General features: G+C 49.5%; 1 protein-coding gene across 1 annotated transcript; it reads left to right on the top strand.

Moving 5' to 3' along the window:
- Positions 1–343: 343 nt before the first annotated feature.
- LOC142255382 (embryonic protein UVS.2-like) lies at positions 344–22,659 on the top strand. The gene is made up of 13 exons (XM_075326963.1): positions 344–422; positions 919–940; positions 3,313–3,390; positions 3,838–3,978; positions 5,802–5,919; positions 5,994–6,169; positions 16,544–16,625; positions 16,997–17,124; positions 17,705–17,808; positions 18,113–18,338; positions 20,614–20,732; positions 20,899–21,124; positions 22,487–22,659. The coding sequence occupies exons 1-13, from the start codon at positions 390–392 to the stop codon at positions 22,498–22,500; spliced, it is 1,467 nt and encodes a 488-aa protein (XP_075183078.1). The 5' UTR covers positions 344–389; the 3' UTR covers positions 22,501–22,659.
- Positions 22,660–23,877: the final 1,218 nt, after the last annotated feature.

The following is a 23,877-nucleotide window of genomic DNA, read 5'->3' as shown; positions in this document are numbered from 1 at the left end:
CAATGCAGATTCCTTAATAAAACCCGTGCATGGTCCTCGCCTCCAGGTTAAAGGTTATCAACAATTTGCAAAATTGCAATTTGTTCTGCAGTCTGGAAATGAATGGACCCAGACATAATTACTACCTCAGCCATCGTCTCAGCATCTCTATCCGGTGAGGCTGCTCATTGATGGCCAGGGGTCAGTAAACGTTGCAGCAGGTGATCCTCATCCTGAGAACTGATTGATTGGTCACATCTCAGGATGGGTCTATAAAGGTGATGGCTGGAGGCTGGAGGAAAGTAGATCCTGTATCCCGCAATACTGAAGTACTAAGAAGTCATCATCTTCTCCGCAGGATGGATCCCAGAAGATCCAACAGAAGAGTGTCCATCCTTCTCCTGGCTTGCATGGTCCAGGCGTGCTCCGGATGGCCGCTGCAGGTAAGTAGACTGCAAGATAGGACGACTGCATTAAAGGATTGTTCCCAAATAGACAAGCAATGGATAAGGAAACACTTGCCGGCTGCTAGAACCAAGAGTGGAGCTCTGGATCCTTAGAATGGGGCTTTGCTCCCAGTCCTGAATGTAACAGATGCACATGCTCGACCTCCACTCCACTCATTGTCTATTGGACCGCTAACTTGGCTTTTCCTGACAGTCCCATAGACAATGAATGGGGCGGAGGACGAGCAAGTGCATCTGTTACATTCAGGATGAAGCTACAAAGTCCCATTCTAAGGATCCAGAGCCCCAATCTCAAGAATGTCAGTTATTGGACTCACATCAATGAGTAAGTAATCCCCTATCAACTTGTTTTTTTGTGAATAACCCTTTACGAAAGTGTTTCCACCATGTATATACTGTATACATTGCCACTGTCTGTAAATAATCAGAATTATATACATCTAATCAATTCCTGCTCAAATTTCCATTCCAGATCAATGCAATGGAGAAGGAAGGTCAGTACTTATTTTGTGAATTTATAAAATCGTGCAATGTATTGTAGTTCCTCCCTGCAAATGTAAAAAAACCCCCACAATCTCAAGTGAATTGTAATGTGAAAATAGTGAAGAGGGAGGAAGAGGAGGAATGGGGTGTGCAGCTGCAGGGAAAGAGTAAATAGCAGACGGAGGAAGAGATGGGGTGTGCAGCTGCAGGGAAAGAGTAAATAGCAGACGGAGGAAGAGGTGGGGTGTGCAGCTGCAGGGAAAGAAGCAGACGGAGGAAGAGGTGGGGTGTGCAGCTGCAGGGAAAGAGTAAATAGCAGACGGAGGAAGAGGATGGGTGGAGTGTGGAGCTGCAGGGAAAGAGTAAATAGCAGATGGAGGAAGAGGAGGGGTGGGGTGTGGAGCTGCAAGGAAAGAGTAAATAGCAGACAGGGAGGAAGAGGAGGGGTGGTTGTGCAGCTGCAGGGAAAGAGTAAATAGCAGACGGAGGAAGAGGAGGGGTGGGGTGTGGAGCTGCAGAAAAAGAGTAGATAGCAGACAGGGAGGAAGAGGAGGGGTGGTTGTGCAGCTGCAGGGAAAGAGTAAATAGCAGATAGAAAGGAAAGGGAGGAATGTGCTATGCAGGTGCATGGAAAGAGTAAATAGCAGGCAGGGAGGGGTGGGGTGTGCAGCTGCAGGGAAAGAGTAAGTATAACACAGAATGTAAAGAGAGAAGTCGGGTGTGCAGGTAGGAAATTAATAGAGAGGGAAGAAGAGGAACAGTTGGGTGTTCTGCTGCAGGGAAAGAGTGAATAGCAGACAGGGAGGAAGAGGAGAATTGGGGTGTGCAGCTGCAGGGAAAGAGTAAATAGCAGACAGAATGCTCGGATGTGCAGGGAGGAAATAAATAGACAGGGAGGAAGAGAAAGTGTGGAGTGTGCAGCTGCAGGGAAGAAGTAAATAGCAGACTGAATGGAAAGAGTGATGTGGGGTGTGCAAGTGCAGGGAAGAAGTAAATAGCAGACAGGGAGGAAGAGGAGGAGTGGAGGGTGCAGCTGCAGGGAAAGAGTAAATAGCAGACGGAGGAAGTATTAAATAGCTGACATAATGGAAGGAGAGTGGTTGAGTGTGCAGGGAGGAAGTAATTAGACAGGGAGACAGAGGAGGTGGGGAGGGTGCAGCTGCAGGGAAGAAGTAAATTGGAGACAGGAAGGAAGTAAGAGGAGGAGGCGGAAATATAGATACAGGGAGGAATAAGGCTGCTTTCACACTACGTCTTTTTAACATGCGTCCTGAACGTTTATTTGCTGCAAAAGCGGATCCTGCTTTTACAGCAAAAAATGCATGCAAACGCATGTCTTATTTTGCAGGATCCTGTCACTGGATGTATAGGGGCGGGCATTGGAGTCATGTGATCGGGAGTGATGGGAACTAAACGTGTCAGACTGGGAGCCGGCATCTGACAGCTGCAGACGCTCGTAACCAAGGTAAACATCGGGTATACTTGCTTGGATACCTTATATTTACTTTGGTTACGAGCGTCTGCAGCTGCTAGGAGCCGGGCTGCCTGCACACGTAACCAACGTAAACATCGGGTAACTAAGATAAGTGGTTACCCGATATTTACCTTGGTTACGAGTGTCCGCAGCTCTCAGGTGGGGGAGAGGGAGGGAGGAGAGAGAGGTGGAGAGAGACAGAGGGAGGAGAGAGATAGACTGAGCACGCGAGGCTGGTTTCTGAGCATGCTCAGTAGAGCAAGCAGGATCCTGCCTATCAGCATGCCAGCGTTCTCATGCGTTTGCTGTTTAGTCAGGATCCAGCAATTTGCAGAAGTTGGACGCAGCTCAAAAACGCTACAAGTAGTGTTTTTGAAAGATGTTAAAAAACTGCAAGTCGCTGGATCCTCACTATAACGCACGCAAACGCAGGTGAACGCATGTTAACGCGAGTCCATTGCAAATGCATTGAAATGAAAACGCATTTGCACTGGATCCGTTTCTGCGTTAAAAAAACGTTCAGGACGCATGTTAAAAAGACGTAGTGTGAAAGCCGCCTAATATAGGACATGGGATGATGGGGAGGGATGGGGTGTGTAGCTGTAGAAAGAAAACACATATCATCTGTGGAGCATGCACAGGGGTGGGGTGTGCAGGTGCAGGGGAGGACGGGGGAGTACAGAGGAGTACAGAGGCAGATTCTCTGGAGAAAGGAGAAGGAACATCCGGAGGACTCAGAATGATGAGCGCGCGGTACAGACGTCGCCCTCCGCCTTCAGATCAGGAATTGTTGACCTTTCTTACCTTATTTTTTTTGCATTTGTAAATGACATCTATTATAACGACTCCTCCTATCATCGCGGCTGTTGGACACTGGACATGGACTCATTGTCTTTCATTTCTTTTCAGTCTCAGCAGAGGATATGGAGGATGTTCCAGCAGTGGAGCCCCCAGATGTTTTCAGCATTATCACAGCTGCCAATAAAGGTAGAGATGTAAATGTGACAGGTTACCCCCGGGGTAAACGGAGAATTGTCTATACCCCCCCCAGTCAAAAAGGGTCATGATGGAGAATGAAGACCCCACTTACAAGGAGGCTCTCGTGGTCAGTGAGCTCGCGGAGAACTTTACTTGGTTTTATCTGTTTCTTTTTCTTTTCTTTTATAAAACGAGCTCACTGATGGATTCTCAGTTAACTCATTCTGCAGCCAGCAATGTGCAGAGAAAAAAACAGCCAAACAGTGCAAAATATTTAATGAAAGCCTACAGCAAAAAAAAAAATTAAGCCCAAAATACATGTATTTTTTTTTTTGTTTTTGTTTTTTTTAAATGTCCTCGAAGTTGTTCATATCCTTTAAAATGTTCTATGTTTTGGGATATGGGTGCCGTATGTGTATATAAAATTTATACATATTGAAATATATCTGTCTCCAGGTAGCAAAATCCCCCTGTATGAAGGGGACATTGTCCTGGATAGCCATCGCAGCGCCATAAAGTGTGATGATGATTCGTGTAGATGGAGTAAGGACAGCGCTGGAATCGTCAATGTGCCGTACACCATCTCACCCGATATCAGTGAGTATTATAGTAGCGCCCATAGTCGTAGGCAGCCAAAAACGAGGCGTTTTCAGGTGGACACCTCTTTAGGACATAATCCGTCTCTGGAGAGTCTTGGAGGATTTTTTTTTGTTTCCTGATGCGCTTTTGAAGAGTTTTTGAAAAGTTTTTTCTGATTTTTTTTTTTGCAGCCTTCTGATTGGACAGGGACTAGTTTGGAGCCAAAAAAAACACTTGCACTTTCCTTTATACTCACCAGACGGTTTTCAAAATTTGAAGCGTAAAAAAAGCCTAAACAAAATAAAGAAAAGAGCAAAGTGGATTATTAATAGAAGTTTTATAACTTGTTCGTTTTTTTTTTGTTTTTTTTTACTGCACTATTCTAAGTCCTGTTGTGTATAAATATGTGACTCTTCAGATTTTGTGTTATACTGAGCCTGATGAAGAGACCTGAGTAGTCTCGAAAGCTTGCAATTATTACCATCTTTTCAGTTAGCCATTAAAAGGTATCAACCACTGAGGACTCTCAGTTCTTTTAAACAATTTTTTTATCTCTACCGGCTAACACGGTACAAAGATATATTTTACTTGTAATAGAAGTAGGTGTTTTTTAAGTAGTTTTTAAACAATTTTTAAGGCATTTTTGTGGTGCACACGCTCCAAAAACTCCATCTTCACTTTCTTTTAAGGTGAGATTTTTTTTTCCTGAATTTTTGGAGCAGAAACTGCTTTGAGCCTTGTACGCATACTGCATTTTTTGGTGCAGAATATGACCCAAATCTGCAGGTCTCGCCCAGCAAAGTCTATGAGAATTCGGAAGTATTGTGCGCACATTGCTTTTTTTGTCCTTTCAGTTTTGGGTGTAGAAAAAAGAAGCAGCGTGTGAATTGTTAGTGCAGTTTTCCTGTGTTTTGTAGCCCTTCCAGCCAATGATTTCACTAAAAATATGCATGGCACAAAAATACACCAAAAAGTGCACCACAAACGCACCAAAAAAACGCATGTACAAAAATGCACGAAAAAAAGCACCAAAAAATGCATCAAAAACGCTCCAAAAAATGCACCAAACATGCATGCACAAAAACACACAAAAAATGCACCAAAATCCACACGTACAAATACACACCAAAAAAATGCACCAAAATCCACACGTACAAATACACACCAAAAAAATGCACCAAAATCCGCATGCACAAAAACGCCAAAAAGTGCACCAAAACCGCACCAAAAACACTTGCAGGAAAACGCACCAAAAAACACATGCACAAAAACGCACCAAAAATGCACCAAAACCACATAAAAGATGCATGCGCAAAACCACACCAAAAAGTGCATGCGTTTTTTGGTGCTTTTTTTGGCACAAGGTGCAGATTTTGGTTCAGAATATTTCTGCACCAATAACTCTTAATAACTCAGCGTGCGCACTTACCCTCTCCAATCAAAAGGAGTGGTTTTTGCAGATTTTCTGCTTTGTCCAGAATTAGAAAAACAGGGTGGCTTTGTTCCTAAAGTTTGGCCTCACCTGGCTATGGGCTGTGGCTGGTATTGCCTCTCAGCTCTATAAATGTGAAATCAGACAGTGCAGCCTCAGTTTTCTGTCGCAGAAATACACATTGGACTTTACTATAAAGTGTGAACATATTTGTGTAAAAGAAAAGTAAATTACTGCAATAAATATTTCCACCACAAGGTGGCGATATATAACTTCTTACCACTCTTGTGCTGCTCGCAGTAACCCCTGGTGGTAATATGTAGTACTGCATGCAGATCTTTACAATTTATTCAGCTGCATATTACCTGCCATATGTGTATTTTCCAATTTCTTGCTGATTTATGCTCAGGTGCCTCGTCAGTGTCGCTCATAAAAGTGGCCATGCAGGAATTCGAGACCCTCACCTGTGTGCGATTCGTGGATAGGACAACAGAATCTGATTATTTGCAGATAGTAGTAAGTGGCGGGTACGTAGACAATGTGTGTGCTGTACATGTGTCATCCTCTGGGTCAGATAATGACTAATGGAGCTTTCTCCTAGGTGTTGGTCCTACATGGGGAGGAGAGGAGGGGGTCAGCCGGTGTCTTTGGATATTGACTGTATGGGACACGGGACCATCCAGCACGAGCTGAACCACGTCCTTGGGTTTGTTCATGAGCACAGCAGAAGTGACCGCGACGACTATGTGGATATATTACTGGAGAACACCTTTCCAGGTAACAGACAGCAGGGCCATAGCTTCTATGGAGCACAGTCATGCTGAAGGGGCGGTGATGTCATCTGGTGACATCACTAGGTCATGTAATGCCATATAGGGTCGTGACTCGTGATGCTGAAGGGGCTGTGATGTCATCTGGTGACATTACTAGGTCATGTAATGCCATATATGGTCGGGGCTGTGATGTCATCTGGTGACATCACTAGGTCATGTAATGCCATATATGGTCGTGACTCGTGATGCTGAAGAGGCTGTGATGTCATCTGGTGACATCACTAGGTCATGTAATGCCATATATGGTTGTGACTCGTGATGCTGAAGGGGCTGTGATGTCATCTGGTGACATCACAAGGTCATGTAATGCCATATATGGTCGTGACTCGTGATGCTGAAGAGGCTGTGATGTCATCTGGTGACATCACTAGGTCATGTAATGCCATATATGGTTGTGACTCGTGATGCTGAAGGGGCTGTGATGTCATCTGGTGACATCACTAGGTCATGTAATGCCATATAGGGTCGTGACTCGTGATGCTGAAGGGGCTGTGATGTCATGTGGTGACATCACTAGGTCATGTAATGCCATACAGTTAGGTCCAGAAATCTTTGGCCAGTGACACAATTTTGGCGAGTTGGGCTCTGCATGCCACCACATTGGATTTGAAATGAAACCTCTACAACAGAATTCAAGTGCAGATTGTAACGTTTAATTTGAAGGTTTGAACAAAAATATCTGATAGAAATTGTAGGAATTGTCACATTTCTTTACAAACACTCCACATTTTAGGAGGTCAAAAGTAATTGGACAAATAAACCAAACCCAAACAAAATATTTCTATTTTCAATATTTTGTTGCGAATCCTTTGGAGGCAATCACTGCCTTAAGTCTGGAACCCATGGACATCACCAAACGCTGGGTTTCCTCCTTCTTACTGCTTTGCCAGGCCTTTACAGCCGCAGCCTTAGGTCTTGCTTGTTTGTGGGTCTTTCCGTCTTAAGTCTGGATTTGAGCAAGTGAAATGCATGCTCAATTGGGTTAAGATCTGGTGATTGACTTGGCCATTGCAGAATGTTCCACTTTTTTGCACTCATGAACTCCTGGGTAGCTTTGGCTATATGCTTGGGGTCATTGTCCATCTGTACTATGAAGCGCCGTCCGATCAACTTTGCGGCATTTGGCTGAATCTGGGCTGAAAGTATATCCCGGTACACTTCAGAATTCATCCGGCTACTCTTGTCTGCTGTTATGTTATCAATAAACACAAGTGACCCAGTGCCATTGAAAGCCATGCATGCCCATGCCATCACGTTGCCTCCACCATGTTTTACAGAGGATGTGGTGTGCCTTGGATCATGTGCCGTTCCCTTTCTTCTCCAAACTTTTTTCTTCCCATCATTCTGGTACAGGTTGATCTTGGTCTCATCTGTCCATAGAATACTTTTCCAGAACTGAGCTGGCTTCATGAGGTGTTTTTCAGCAAATGTAACTCTGGCCTGTCTATTTTTGGAATTGATGAATGGTTTTCATCTAGATGTGAACCCTTTGTATTTACTTTCATGGAGTCTTCTCTTTACTGTTGACTTAGAGACAGATACACCTACTTCACTGAGAGTGTTCTGGACTTCAGTTGATGTTGTGAACGGGTTCTTCTTCACCAAAGAAAGTATGCGGCGATCATCCACCACTGTTGTCATCCGTGGACGCCCAGGCCTTTTTGAGTTCCCAAGCTCACCAGTCAATTCCTTTTTTCTCAGAATGTACCCGACTGTTGATTTTGCTACTCCAAGCATGTCTGCTATCTCTCTGATGGATTTTTTCTTTTTTTTCAGCCTCAGGATGTTCTGCTTCACCTCAATTGAGAGTTCCTTAGACCGCATGTTGTCTGGTCACAGCAACAGCTTCCAAATGCAAAACCACACACCTGTAATCAACCCCAGACCTTTTAACTACTTCATTGATTACAGGTTAACGAGGGAGACGCCTTCAGAGTTAATTGCAGCCCTTAGAGTCCCTTGTCCAATTACTTTTGGTCCCTTGAAAAAGAGGAGGCTATGCATTACAGAGCTATGATTCCTAAACCCTTTCTCCAATTTGGATGTGAAAACTCTCATATTGCAGCTGGGAGTGTGCACTTTCAGCCCATATTAAATATATAATTTCTGAACATGTTTTTGTAAACAGCTAAAATAACAAAACTTGTGTCACTGTCCAAATATTTCTGGACCTAACTGTATATGGTCGTGACTCGTGATGCTGAAGGGGCTGTGATGTCATCTGGTGACATCACTAGGTCATGTAATGCCATATATGGTCGTTGTCACGAACCACCGGGAGGGGTCACTCAGAAATCCCCCGCGCTGGCTACCAGTACGTCACAATCGGGGGGTAACAAGTGGGGGTCACCCCTCCTTTATACCTCCCGACCGACAGACAGAGCACGTGACGCGCTCTCTAGCGCCCCTCTTATAGTCAGGCCAATTATGGAATTGCCCGACAATAAGCAAGGAGGCCGCTATACTACTTATGCCGATTATTGAAGGGTCCCCGGTGAGAGTAGGGTATATATTCCCCCGACCTCCGCGGGCGGAATATATAAAACCTCCCCGAATCTCACTGGCCTCCCCACAATAATCCTTGGCACAACTCGCTGCCACCAACCGCTTCACGGTAACTATTAGCCGAACACACAGACGTGGGATTCAAGATCGAGATAACAGAACAGCCCAAGATTAATTATATAATTTAATCAGCCTAAAGCACACTAGAAACTACAATATATACAATATGGAATCTACAGAATATATACATAGGTCAGAGTACAGTTACAATCAAAGCATGGGTTACAAACAGGCATACACAGTTCCAGCAGTTACCTTGTGCGTCTGGCCACAGGGGGGCGCTGTAGACCAGATTTCCAGGAACTCCCTCACAGGTCTTTCCCAACCAGGCCCCCGAGCAAAAGAACACTGGAAAATGGCCGAAGTAGGGTTATCAACCTGGGCAAATCCAGGTCCCCTCCTACCTTAGTGACCTCAGAGGGAGCACTGCTCCACCCCTGGCTGGAGTTATGGACAAAATCCACAACATGGAATATGGCCATAACTTGGCCTGGGAGCGTCGTAGGCAGACGCCGACGCTCTCATTGTGACAGCTATGAATTTAGCTACAGAACGAGAGGACTCATGACTTGTCTACTAGATCCCCATTGGCTGATATCACGCCTGGGGTATTTCCCCAGGTCCTGCTCCCATAAAAAGGGTGTGCCAGCATCGTCCGCATGCGGAGACACCATTTTTATGGTTGCCATATTTATCGGAAATATGGCTTGCGAGATATGAACCATTTTTTTACTGGAGTCGTCCTGTCTGGATACTTCCAAGCTTGCTAACTAGATAGCAGCCCCTACTACAGGGTCACGGCAGGGAGTCATCCTGTGTCCATTGTTCCCACATCACCTAATCTCCATATCACAGGAGATGGCCATGGGATGTGTTGCTGGGATGTGACACCTTCACAGATGCTGGACATCTGAGAACAAGAAGGGAGGGGGCACTGCCATGGAGTGATGAGAGCGATTATGACTGGAAGTCATAATTCATCTTCATATCCCAGGGTTTGCCTCACACCTCCCCCCTTTTGAGGGCGCTAGGGGGCAGCACACTCCGGTGTTCCCCCGTGCGCCCGTCCGCGACCTCTCCTTGTCGGGACAGCCCGTCTGCGTTACCGTGGTCCCGGCCCCTTTTGTGGCGAATGGTGAAGTTGTATTGCTGGAGCGCAAGGCTCCATCGCAACAATCGCCCATTCGTCCCAGAGACAGTGTGTAACCAGCTGAGGGGATTGTGGTCCGTCTCCACGATGAAGTGGCGCCCGTATAGATAGGGTTGCAGATGCTGCAGGGCCCACACTATGGCCAGGCACTCCTTTTCCATCGTGGAATAGGCCACTTCCCGTGGTAACAGCTTCCTGCTCAGGTACAAGACTGGGTGCTCTTGGCTCGCAGAGTCCACCTGGCTGAGCACCGCACCGAGGCCGAAGTCACTGGCGTCGGTCTGTACTACAAACGGCCGCGTGAAGTCGGCTGCCTGTAGCACGGGCGGGCTGGACAGGGCGTCCTTTAGGGCCCGGAAGGCTGTCTCGCAGTCCATTGTCCAATCGACTGCAGAGGGCAGCTTCTTCTTGGTGAGGTCCGTCAAGGGCTTTGCCAGGCTACTATAGCATGGAACAAACCTCCTATAGTACCCAGCGGTCCCCAAGAAGGACATCACCTGCTTCTTGGTCCTGGGGGTGGGCCAGGATGCGATGGCTTCCACTTTCTCAGGCTCGGGCTTCAGTGTTCTCCCGCCTACCCGGTGACCGAGGTACTGGACCTCGCTCATGGCCAGCTGACACTTTCCCGGCTTGATGGTCAAACCTGCCTGGTGGATCCGCCTGAGCACCTGTGCTAGATGCTCTAGGTGGTCCTCCCAGGTGGGACTGAAGACGGCAATGTCATCCAGGTACGCGGCCGCGTACCCTTCAAGTCCCTTGAGCAGGGTGTTGACCATCCGCTGGAAAGTGGCAGGGGCATTCCTCATCCCGAATGGCATCACCGTGGACTCGTACAGTCCAAATGGGGTAATAAAGGCAGAGCGTTCCCTGGCCTTGCGAGTCAGGGGGATCTGCCAATATCCCCGGCTCAGATCCATGATGGTCAGGTACTGAGCCCCGGCCAACTGATCGAGCAGGTCATCGATGCGTGGCATTGGGTACGCATCGGCGACCGTGACAGCATTGAGCCCCCTGTAGTCCACGCAGAACCGAGTGGTTCGGTCCTTCTTAGGGACGAGGACTACAGGCGAGGCCCAAGCGCTGTTGGATGCCTGGATCACCCCCAGCTTCAGCATCTCGTCAATCTCCTGGCGCATGTGTTGCTGCACCTCCAGGGAGACCCGATATGCTGAACGCCGGATCGGGGGATGATCCCCAGTGTCCACGTGATGGACAGCCAAGTTAGTCCTTCCGGGCTGGTTGGTAAACAACCCCCGGAAGGGGTGTAGGGTGGCCCACAGCTGGGACCGTTGGTCCTCCAAGAGCTGGTGGCCAACCTCCACATCCTCAATGGATCCGCCTGCCCTAACCTGGGCTAGCATATCCAAGAGGGTTTCCGCTTCTCCCTCCTCGGGCAGGTTGCACACGGGGAGCGCACATGCCTCCCGCTCATGATGTGCCTTCATCATGTTCACATGGAAGGGCTTCTGCCTTCCACGGGCAGGGTCCAGGGTGACCAGGTACGTCACAGGGTTGAGCTGCTGGTACACGAGGTATGGGCCTTCCCAGGCTGCCTGAAGCTTGTCCTGTGGTACGGGGACCAGTACCCACACCTTTTGACCCACTTGGTAGGTCCTCTCACAAGCGTTCTGGTCGTACCAACGCTTCTGATCGGCCTGGGCTTGAGCCATATTGTCGTGTACCAGTTGCGTCAAGGCCTGCATTTTGTCCCGGAAGCGCATGACATACTCGATAACCGACACTCCAGGGGTGGCCAAATCCCCTTCCCAAGCCTCTTTCACCAGAGCCAGGGGGCCCCGCACACGTCGCCCGTACAGGAGCTCAAACGGTGAGAATCCTGTTGAGGCCTGTGGAACCTCCCGGTAAGCAAATAACAGGTGTGGGAGATACCGCTCCCAGTCACGCCCATGGGAGTCGACCAACATCTTAAGCATCTGCTTTAAGGTGCCATTAAACCGCTCGCACAGGCCATTAGTCTGTGGATGGTACGGGCTGGCCACCAGATGTCGCACCTGGACTTGCTTACAGAGGGCCTCCATCAGCTGGGACATGAATTGGGTCCCCCGGTCAGTGAGCATTTCCTGGGGAAAACCCACTCGGGAGAAAATCTCCAGCAATGCGGTGGCCACCTTGTCAGCCCGAATGGACGACAAGGCCACTGCTTCTGGGTACCGGGTGGCATAGTCCACTACCGTCAGTATGAAGCGTTTCCCGGAGCTACTGGGGATGGCCAGCGGGCCGACCAGATCCACAGCCACCCTCCTGAAAGGCTCATCGATGATGGGCAGAGATACCAGTGGGGCTTTGGGGTGTGGCCCCGCCTTCCCCACTCTCTGACAGGTTTCACACGAACGGCAGTAGGCAGCCACATCAGCCCCCATTTTTGGCCAGTAGAAATGCTGGTTTAACCTGGCCTTGGTCTTAGCGATCCCTAGGTGTCCGGCCATCGGAATCTCATGTGCGATCCGCAACAACTCCGTCCGGAACGGATAGGGTACCACCAACTGTCGGTCCCTGGGCCACGCCTCCGGTGAACCCTGCTGGACCGTGGCCCGGTACAGCCGTCCTTGGTCCCAGACCACTCGCTCCGGGTCCGAGTCCGAGGGAGGCTGTGCCGCCTGCTCCTTAAGAGCTTTCAGGCTGTCGTCAGCTTCTAACGCTGCCTGAAACCCCTGACTAGATGTGGCCAGAATCGACGAGACTGTCACATCTTCAGTCAGTACCCCGGGACCTGTGTCCTGGCCTCCACCTGACTCGGCTGCCACTTGGTCAGAAGGGGAAGAGCTATCGGACCTCCGGGAGGCCCCTTGGCTTCCAGCACTCCCACTGCGGGTGACAGCGGCCACAGCCGCTGCGACCGTGGGTCGTGCCTGCTCCTCCTCCGTTCCTGACCAAGTCGCCGGTTCAGGCAGACCTACCTGGCTTCCTGACACCCCGGTTGTGGGGGAACCATGCACCGAGATCTTACCTGGGAGCACTTCCGCTCCTGGACCGGCCCCAATCTCACCTGCCTGTTCCCCTCCTGCAGCAACAGAACCCCGCTGTGAAATCTCTGGGGACCCCACATTTGCTGTGGTAGCCCCCACCCCACACAATGGTCCTCCCCCTGCAGCACCCTGCTCTCTGCTTATCCCTGCAGAGGGCAACAGATCCCAGCTCACTGGCTGGTTACTTGTAGAGGCATTGTCACACCTTTCTCTGACCCCCTCCCCTGTCACAGCTGCAGCTGAGTGTGTGTCTATGGTGTCTATGCAAGCAGAAATATCAGAGTTCACTCCCTCCTCCCTTACATCATTCATAGATAACACATTAACATTGTTAGGAGTCATGTCAGTACGGGCTGAAGGTTCAGCCCTTGGGGGGGGCCCAAACTGGGAGGTTATCTGCCCCAAATCTGTCCCAAGTAGCACGTTTGCAGGGATCCGATCAGTTACCCCCACCTCCCTCACCCCTCGCCCTGCGCCCCAGTCCACATAAATGTCAGCAACAGGCAGCGCCGGGTCAATGCCTCCAATCCCGGAGACAGCGAGGGTTTTTCCAGGGATCAAGTCTTGGGGGGACACCATCCCAGGCCGCACCAGAGTCACCTCCGAGGCGCTGTCTCGCAATCCTATGGTCACAGACCGGCCGACGGTGACAGGTTGGAAGCTGTCCAGGGACCTACCACCACCCCCACCCACACAATACACCTTGGGCGGCCCTTGGGACGGGGACGGAGCCGGGGCCTTGGGACGCTGAGGGCACATGGCCTTGAAGTGTCCAGGTAGGTTGCACTGGTGGCACCGTCTTGGTTCTGCCACGGGCCTGGAGAGGGGAGTTGAGGGGGACACCCCCTGCAGTCTAGGGGCAGGTGGGGCAGTCGTAGAATTCATCTTACCCCCTCTCCAGGTGCTGCTGGTGGCTGCTCTCCTGGCCTCAGGAGCCCGATTGTTGGTGTAGTCATCGGCCAGGGCAGCTGTAGCCGTGGACCCCTTTGGCTTCTGGTCTCGGATGAACTGGCGGAGATCCTCAGGGCAGTTCCACAAGAGTTGCTCCGTGATGAACAAGTCCAGGATCTCCGGTCCGGTGGAAAGCTGCAGGCCTTGGGTCCAGTGGTCGGCAGCTCGGGCAAGTGCCCGCCGGTGGTCAGCCCAGGAGTCCTTTGGTCCCTTTTGCAGGGTCCGGAACTTCTTGCGGTAGGACTCTGGAGTGAGGTTGTACTGTTGGATCAGGGCCCGCTTGATGGTGTCGTAGCCCTGATCTGCCTCAGCAGGCAAGTCCCCAAGGATATCCAGGGCCTTACCCCTTAGACGGGGGGTCAGGTATTTGGCCCACTGATCCTTGTCCAGATGGTGCTGCAAGCAAGTCCGTTCAAAAGCAGTCAGGAAAGAGTCCAAGTCTCCATCCTTCTCCAGCACGGGAAAGTCCTCAACACGGACCTTTGGAAGTTTGGTGTCTTGAAGGTCACGTGTGGCTGATGAGGGTCGGAGCTGAGCTAGCTGCAGCTGGTGGTCACGCTCTGCCTGTTGCTGTCGCTCTTCACGCGCTGCCTGCCGCTCACGCTCGGCCATGAGTATCTCGTAGGTATCCCGGTCTCCAGCCATAAGCCTGGCCAAGGCAGCTTGAAGGAGAGCCTCTGCACCTCTCAGGCCGGAGGGATTGGCAAGTGGTGATCTGCGGCACGCTGCAGAGCCAGGTGATTCACTGTCCATTTCAGAGCGGAGGACTGGCATCTGGCTCGTTGAGGACCCTTGGGCGAGCTCCTCCTCATTTTGTCCAGCAGTGCCAGGTTGTGCGATGTCCTCTGCAGAGCTGTTCTCTGGCGTCTGGCTCCTGGAGGACTCGTGGACAACCTCCTCATCGTCTCTGGCCTTAGCATCGGCCATTCCTTTGGCTTTGCTCCTGGTGCTCTCAGCCATTGTTGCAGACTTTGGTCACTGACACAGAACTGACACCTGATGCACCCACACACCTTACAGTATCTGCACTCTGACACTCTAGTGTTGAGCTAGTCTGAAGACCCCAGCAGCCACAGCTGCTGCAGGCAGTCTTTAGTGTCTGGGAGTATGGGTCTCACACTCACACACACTATTATCTCGATCCCACCGCTATGCCACCAATATGTCACGAACCACCGGGAGGGGTCACTCAGAAATCCCCCGCGCTGGCTACCAGTACGTCACAATCGGGGGGTAACAAGTGGGGGTCACCCCTCCTTTATACCTCCCGACCGACAGACAGAGCACGTGACGCGCTCTCTAGCGCCCCTCTTATAGTCAGGCCAATTATGGAATTGCCCGACAATAAGCAAGGAGGCCGCTATACTACTTATGCCGATTATTGAAGGGTCCCCGGTGAGAGTAGGGTATATATTCCCCCGACCTCCGCGGGCGGAATATATAAAACCTCCCCGAATCTCACTGGCCTCCCCACAATAATCCTTGGCACAACTCGCTGCCACCAACCGCTTCACGGTAACTATTAGCCGAACACACAGACGTGGGATTCAAGATCGAGATAACAGAACAGCCCAAGATTAATTATATAATTTAATCAGCCTAAAGCACACTAGAAACTACAATATATACAATAGGAGATCTACAGAATATACATATGTCAGAGTACAGTTACAATCAAAGCATGGGTTACAAACAGGCATACACAGTTCCAGCAGTTACCTTGTGCGTCTGGCCACAGGGGGGCGCCATAGACCAGGTTTCCAGGAACTCCCTCACAGGTCTTTCCCAACCAGGCCCCCGAGCAAAAGAACACTGGAAAATGGCCGAAGTAGGGTTATCAACCTGGGCAAATCCAGGTCCCCTCCTACCTTAGTGACCTCAGAGGGAGCACTGCTCCACCCCTGGCTGGAGTTATGGACAAAATCCACAACATGGAATATGGCCATAACTTGGCCTGGGAGCGTCGTAGGCGGACGCCGACGCTCTCATTGTGACAGCTATGAATTTAGCTACAGAACGAGAGGACTCATGACTTGTCTACTAGTTCCCCATTGGCTGATATCACGCCTGGGGTATTTCCCCAGGTCCTGCTCCCATAAAAAGGGTGTGCCAGCATCGTCCGCATGCGGAGACACCATTTTTATGGTTGCCATATTTATCGGAAATATGGCTTGCGAGATATGAACCATTTTTTTACTGGAGTCGTCCTGTCTGGATACTTCCAAGCTTGCTAACTAGATAGCAGCCCCTACTACAGGGTCACGGCAGGGAGTCATCCTGTGTCCATTGTTCCCACATCACCTAATCTCCATATCACAGGAGATGGCCATGGGATGTGTTGCTGGGATGTGACACCTTCACAGATGCTGGACATCTGAGAATAAGAAGGGAGGGGGCACTGCCATGGAGTGATGAGAGCGATTATGACTGGAAGTCATAATTCATCTTCATATCCCAGGGTTTGCCTCACAGTCGTGACTCGTGATGCTGAAGGGGCTGTGATGTCATCTGGTGACATCACAAGGTCATGTAATGCCATATATGGTCGTGACTCGTGATGCTGAAGGGGCTGTGATGTCATCTGGTGACATCACTAGGTCACGTAATGCCATATATGGTCGGGACTCGTGATTCTTTATCAAATATGACATTTTTCCCTTTACAGGGACCGCATCAAACTTTGTGAAGTACGACACCAATAACCTAAGACTTGCGTATGACTACTCCTCCGTGATGCACTATGGAAGGTGAGAAGATCAGTGGCCATCCTAGGAGGAGTCACACGAGGGCCTCATCACAGGGTGTATCATGAGATCAAGGTTAGGCCATTTATAAGGTTCCTTATGGCCCCATAAGAGGGATGTCCGTTGCTACATAGGACAGACCAGGATGTTTCACCCGCACCATAGACCTGGGATCCGAGGCTCGCTGCCGGTCACAGCGTGCGGCCATTTATTCCTCAGTCCCATTACAGCTGTAGACAATCTCGCAGATCTGATCTGCATCATTGAATAACACTGGGCCGAGGGCAATGCAATTTTTTTTTAGCAGATTGCACTCGTCCCCTTCACCCGCTCGTGTGACCCCGGCCTAATCCTGCCGATGTGTTTCCCTCCAGATACGCCTTCTCTATATCGAATTATCTACCTACGATCACTCCGAAGCCAGATCCCTCCGTAGCCATCGGGCAGCGATACGGCCTCAGCTCCCTGGATATTACAAAGATAAACACATTGTATCAATGCGGTAAGAAAGGGGTGAATAAGGAGATTTTAAGTCACTGTGAACATACATTACACTACGTATCCTGTATTATACCCCAGAGCTGCACTCACTATTCTGCTGGTGCAGTCACTGTGTACATCCATTACATTACTGATCCTGAGTTACCTCCTGGGTTATACTCCAGAGCTGCACTCACTATTCTGCTGGTGCAGTCACTGTGTACATACATTACTGATCCTGAGTTACCTCCTGTATTATACTCCAGAGCTGCACTCACTATTCTGCTGGTGCAGTCACTGTGTACATACATTACTGACCCTGAGTTACCTCCTGTATTATACTCCAGAGCTGTGCTCACTATTCTGCTGGTGCAGTCACTGTGTACATACATTACTGATCCTGAGTTACCTCCTGCATTATACTCCAGAGCTGCACTCACTATTCTGCTGGTGCAGTCACTGTGTACATACATTACATTACTGCTCCTGAGTTACCTCCTGTATTATACTCCAGAGCTGCGCTCACTATTCTGCTGGTGGAGTAGGTGTTGTAAGTTTGTGGATAGTGGGTACGTTCTATACCTAGGTGATTTCTTTTGCAGGCCTGTGTCGGGGATTACTCTCTAATTCCACAGGATCCATCGTTTCCTCTGACTTCCCCAGTAACAGCAGCTGCACTTGGCTCGTTCGCCTCCCGTCCGATCAGGTGAGGCTCCGGGGTCTGGTGCCATCAGTGCCAGGGATCGGGTGCAGGTTGATCTTCTGCTTCCCTAGAGGTCCCTTGAAGGGAACCTGACATTTTGAGGAACCAGTCTAATCTGTAATGCTTTGCTCAGGAGTCCAGTGGGCGGTGCTAAAGCCTTCCTAACGGTCAATCACTGTAGAACCTCCCACTGGACTCTTACGCCTGGACTCTATAGTCTGCCGCCCATGGATTGTACTGACCTTGGATGTTCCCTTTTTTTCACCTGCAGACCCCATAAACCCTCTGATCTGCCTCTTCCCATCAGGTTTTCTTGCAGTTCAGCGCTCTTGGCGTTCGGGCCGCCCCGGACTGCGCCTCCAATTACCTGCGAGTTTACGACGGTGCAAACAGGTCGGCTCCTCTTTTGCTGGACAGAAGCTGCGGAGCGGGACCACTGCCCTCCATGGTGTCTACTGGGAGGACCCTGCTCATTGACTTCACCAGTGACGATAGCACGGAGGCCCCGGGGTTCAGCTCCTCGTACAGCACCGGTACGTGAATGTGACGCCCTGGACTATCAGGTCGTCACAGGGTACTGCACAATCTGCCCTTCTGTGCAGTATCCACCTCCTTCTTGGTTACGGGTCCCCAACTACACGGTGTTGCCTACATCAGCTAATCAAATCCTAGATACACTCTGCCCCACACCCACCAGACACACCAGTGGACGGCCTGAGTGGAATAGGGTCGCCCACTTGGGGGGTTGGTTAAGGGGAGGTCAGGAGTGTCAGGAGTAACGAGAAGTGTGTTGCAAGTGAAGGAGAGAGGAGGTCAGGAACCGGGCTCCTAGGAGGCCATCTACGTAGCAGACGTTGGTCTGGGTCTAGTAGGAGCTGGAACCCAGGTCGCAGGGGATCGTGACAAGGGGCACGGAACTGTCGAGAAGGACAGCTGACGGCCTTGCACCATCACCGGGCTGGGACCAGGGCACGACGGGGTACGTAGACCCTAGGTCAGGGAGTAGCTTCAGGCAACCTGACAATTTACTCGACTAGAGCGGAGCCTTCAAGATCCGCTTTCCACCCGCTCCAAAATCGGGGTACTAGCGCAACGAGGGGGATAGGGCTTTCCACTCAAAACGGTCCAGAAAATCCCAAGCGTGAACCCTGAGACCAAGCTCCCTCAGCCACAGTGGGGAGCGGGGCCCGGCTAGTTCCACCGGGACCAACAGAGGAGTAAACTTAGTGCCAGGAAGCAGGTCACGGATCACCAGGCAGCACCATTGGGGACAGGACCCAAACTAGCTCCCCTCACTGAGTACCAAAGTGACCCCCTTCGCTCCCCACGGCACCCCCCAGTCACCATCACCGAGTCCCGAGGCATTTCCCTACCCGTGGAGGGTTATAATACCTGGCTCCCCCACTCCATCGCACCCGGGTACTCCCAACAGCATCGGTGGTACTCCAAATTACCACATACCATGGGTGGCGTCACAAACTCAATGCCCTGTAAATACCACATTCATTTGAGTGGCCGCACGACCCCCGGGTCCGGAGACCCCTCGAGCCGCCGCGGATTCGGATCCGAGCAGCCCGGCTGCTGGCACGGGGGCGGCACATGAACATCTGATTTACAGGTATTGGCCTCTAACTGGCCCCTGTGACCCGTGGATGATGGTGTGGTCGGATTACCACCAAAGCTGGAGACCTCAATCTGGGACCACCAGTGGTCACATGCTTACCCTACTGATTGACCATTCATGGCACATAAAAGGATATGTTTTTTCCAAAAATAGCCCCACCCTGTCTTCAGGTCATGTGTGGTATTGCAGCTCTGCACCAGTCACTTCAATGGAGCTGAGCCCAAGCACGACTTGTAGACTGGGTTGGTGCAGTTTTCGGGGCAAGGTGGCCATGTTTTTCTCATCCTGGACACCTCGTTTAGAGGGAAAGTGTCAGAAACTTTAACCCTTTACCCCCAATACCATTAATATAACTTTGTACCCCTTTTAGAGATAAGTAATTCAATCCCTTTACTTCAATGTTCTTCTCCAACAGCGAGAAATTGTGCTTTGAAGCATAAACATAAAAATTGGGGCGTGACGATGCACTTACAGCTTCTCAGCCTCACGCTGCATCTCCTCCCCTGGGTGATTGACAGGTCAGGGGCCACGTGTGGCCACGTACCAGAATAAACGACCTGTCCATCAGCCAGGAGGGGGCGCTGCTGGGTGCAGAACAGAGCGTGACGCTGAGAAGCTGTAAGTGCATCGTCACATCACAGTGCACTTACAGACACAACTCCAAAGTGCAATTTCCCTCTGCTGGAGCGACACATTGCTTTCATAAAGGGATCGACTGGCTGACGTTTAAGGGGCTACAAAGTCATATTAATGGTTTAGGAGTAGGTGGGTAAAGTTTTTGACAGGTCCCCTTTAAAAGGAATCTGTCACCTTGTTTTTGCCACCTAAGCTGAGAGCAGCATAACATAGTGGAAGAGATCCTGATTCCAGCGATGTGTCACTTACTGAGCTGCTTAGTGTAGTTTTAAGAAAATCACTGTTTAATCAGCAGTAGATTATCATTACAGGACTACTTGGCGTGCTGCAGGTAGTCCAGCATATTCATGAGCTCTGTATAACTGCTCGATCTGCAGCAGAGAAAACACTGATTTTATCAAAATGACAGCAGACAGCTCAGTAAGTGACACATCACTGGAATCAGGGTCTGTCTCTACATTATGCTGCTCTCAGATGGGGGAGCAAAAACCTGGTGACAGAGGTAAAAGTCAGTAACACAGACACATCATCTGTCTGTTATTTTTCAGTAAATTGCGGCGCCACGCTCACCAGTCCCACAGGAGTCATCACATCACCCCGCTACCCCGCAACGTACCCGGCCTCATCCGAATGCGCCTGGGTCATAAACGCACCGGATGGCTTTGCGGTGAGTATATGGACCAGCACTGGGCGGCAATGAGGAGGTCGGTGAGATAAGGGTGACAACCCCTAGAACAGTGTCATTGCGGCCATATTGGTTGTCAGACTCGTATTCTCTCGGTGGAGGAGGCCGGTGACTCCATATTCACCGGATTTTGTTTTTTTTATCTCAGGTGTCGCTGAATGTGACGGAATTTAATGTGGAATATCGGAGGACGTGCACTTTTGATTATCTGCTTGTATTTAATGGGCCAACGACAAGCTCCCCTCTGATTGGTCGATATTGCGGCAAAGACATCACCGTGCCCAGTATCCGGTCATCAGGAAATACGCTTCTCCTCCAGTTCCACAGCGACACGTCCATCGAGGTGAAGGGATTCTCTGCCACATATGCCTTCGGTAAGCTGCAACATAGTGATGGGGCCCCGGGCTCCCAGTGCCACGTGCTCCAGTAGTGTCCGTCATTATGTCTGTCCGTCATACATTATATGAGATAACCCACCTACAGACGGGTCTCTTCTTACAATTTGTCTTGGCCAGACATATCCTAAGATGAGTTTTCCGATATGACCATGTTTGATTAAAAAACAATATTTTGTGATACTTTGTCGGGAGAGGTTTTTGCCATATGTGTCTGTATGTCGCCATCCAGTGGTTGTGATGGGAACTGCAGCCGGTCAAAGGTTTTTCTATCAAATCAATTTATATCATGAGAAACTGGAGCTCTTAAAGAAACTTTCGTGTAGGTTTAGGAAAAAAGACACAACACTGTTTGATCCGAGGTTAAGCATAAATCCCTGTGGATCCCCAACGATCGGGTACTCAAAGGTATCACAGAAGTGACCTTGTAACATCTCATCCAAATACATTTTTTTAATAAACTTCCAATCTAAGCATAAATTTGCCACGATGACTATGGGATAAAAATGAACTCCTATGTCAAGCCAGGGGGCCCTATGCGATCCCTACCCTCAGGGATACTCCTGATGGTGGAGAGGCCTGAGTCTCCTTCCTGGCCCTGCTCCTGACCAGTCCTGATCTGATTCCCCCTTTCCCTCCCCTAGGGAGGGACAGAACAAGAATATGATGAACCCACAGATAAAGACAGACAAGGAATAACCAAAACTCTGTCACACAGCACGCACACACAAAGGTAAACACAATAAGAGGTTAATAAGGAAAACAAGAGCAGGAAGTAAGCTACAAAACAACAGGGGTAAACTCCACAACTGCACCAAGCAATGAGCACAACGATCACCAGTAAGTCTCGGATACCACACCTCACAGACCAACATAGAATAAACTATAGCTGGCATGGGTGGAAGGATTCAACCAGCATAAATAGGAGGGGAGCAGATGTGATAGGCCTCCACACAAGTGACCTAAGGAGCAAACAAATGAACAGAGATTAACTCTTGCTATCTTGACTATGAATCAGCACACAGCAGGTCGATGCCCGAGTCTGCCTGTGTTGCTCACAGACTACACAGAGAAACCATTGGGCGGAGGGTCAGAATCTGGAATCTGAACAGAGCCCAATGCCGCCATGACAGTTGGCGACGTTTGTGCAAAACTCCGTGAGACAGCAGCGTTGATAATGGTAAATAAATGAGCCAGTTTTAAAGGGCTATTGTACCTCTTAAGATTTAGAAGGACAAGAGACCGTTTGTGTAAACCATGAACATAAATAGACACTGTATAAAACAGTCTCCAGTAATGATAAAGTACAAATAATAAAAATATCGAATTTCCTTCATCCAGTGCCACGGAATTAAAGAAACGATCCACGGAAGAAGATGAATATCGCCATATTGACTTATTATCCTGAAGAGTGGAAATGGAGGCAAGAAATGAGGGACGTGGATGGGAAGAAGGACGGCTCCGCACAGGCCACAGGGACAACGAACAACCAAAAACAGTGAAATAGTCACAAATCTCTGCCGTGTCAACTCTGCAAAAAAATAAATAAATAAACTGTGAAAGTTTCATTCTCTCCTTCCGCGGTGACTTTGTCCTCAACCGCGCAAAAAAGTGATTCAGAGAGAATTAGCAGCCACAATAATGCTCGCTGGGTTGGTAAACCACGATGGATTTCTCCTTTGTGTCTTCTCCGGGCCGCGCTCCATCAATAGTTCAAAAAGTTGGGAAAAAACTTCAAAAAGCTGCAACATTGTGCAGCTATAAGAGCTAGAAAAAACTGATAAATCAGAGCCAAAAGAGTCTGACCCAAGAGATGCGACCAAGAGGGCAGATCCGGGCACATTGCAGTGCGTGTTGTGAATGTCGTCTGTGTGGGTGCTGTTTTGGAGCTCCCTCTGGTGGCCAGGAATGGTAATGAAGCTGAGTCTGAGTCTGTGACTCAGACAGGTGTCAGTGTTAATTGGGAATTAAGGAAGTCCTATTGCAGACAAGCCTGGTGTATATAGGAGAGCACTTTTTCCCTTGCTGGCACCGGTGATAGTTGAATTTTCCTCAGTATCTGAACCTGGATTGGAGTTCTGTCTTCCCTGTCTTTCTGTGCAAGACGTCTACAGATAAGTTTGCAAGCTTTTGCTTTGCTTCCTGGTTTACACCTTAGGGTGTTTGTTTTTCTTTTGTTTTGTTTGGAATCTGTTTTCTTGCAGGTGAAGATTTGCTTTTCTAGTTTGGTGAGCATGGGGGGTGCCCCTTTCGCTGGCTCTTCTACATGAAAAGGGAGATTCTCCCTGTCAAACTTGATTATTTGCACTTTTGTATTTTTGTATTCTTTTTGGTATTTTGTTCTCCCATTATTTACAAGAGTACCTGATATAGTGGGGGTGAGGTCGTTTGACCTCCAGGGCCATTTTACTATAAGGAGATTGGAATTTTTTCAGCAGGATTTTTGTACTGAACACAATCAGTTCCTTTCATTTCCTTTGTATCTAGTTAGTTGGGCCTCGAATTTGCTAAATCTATTTTTCTTATCTGTGTATCGTGTTTTCCTACATCACCGTAATCTTTATATTTTGGGGGCTGGCTATTCCTTTGGGGACTTCTCTGAGGCAAGGTAGATTTCCTCATTTCTCTCTGTGCGGTGTAGCTAGTTTCTCAGGCAGTGACGTGACGTCTAGGATTTTAGGAACGCTCCACGGCTACTTCTAGTGTGGCCTGATAGTCAGGGGATTGCGGTC

The sequence above is a fragment of the Anomaloglossus baeobatrachus genome, chromosome 10, assembly GCF_048569485.1.
Source record: "Anomaloglossus baeobatrachus isolate aAnoBae1 chromosome 10, aAnoBae1.hap1, whole genome shotgun sequence".
NCBI lineage: Eukaryota > Metazoa > Chordata > Amphibia > Anura > Aromobatidae > Anomaloglossus > Anomaloglossus baeobatrachus.
The sequence above is the reverse complement of the archived record's forward strand: the minus strand, read 5'-3'. Positions and strand labels throughout refer to the sequence as shown.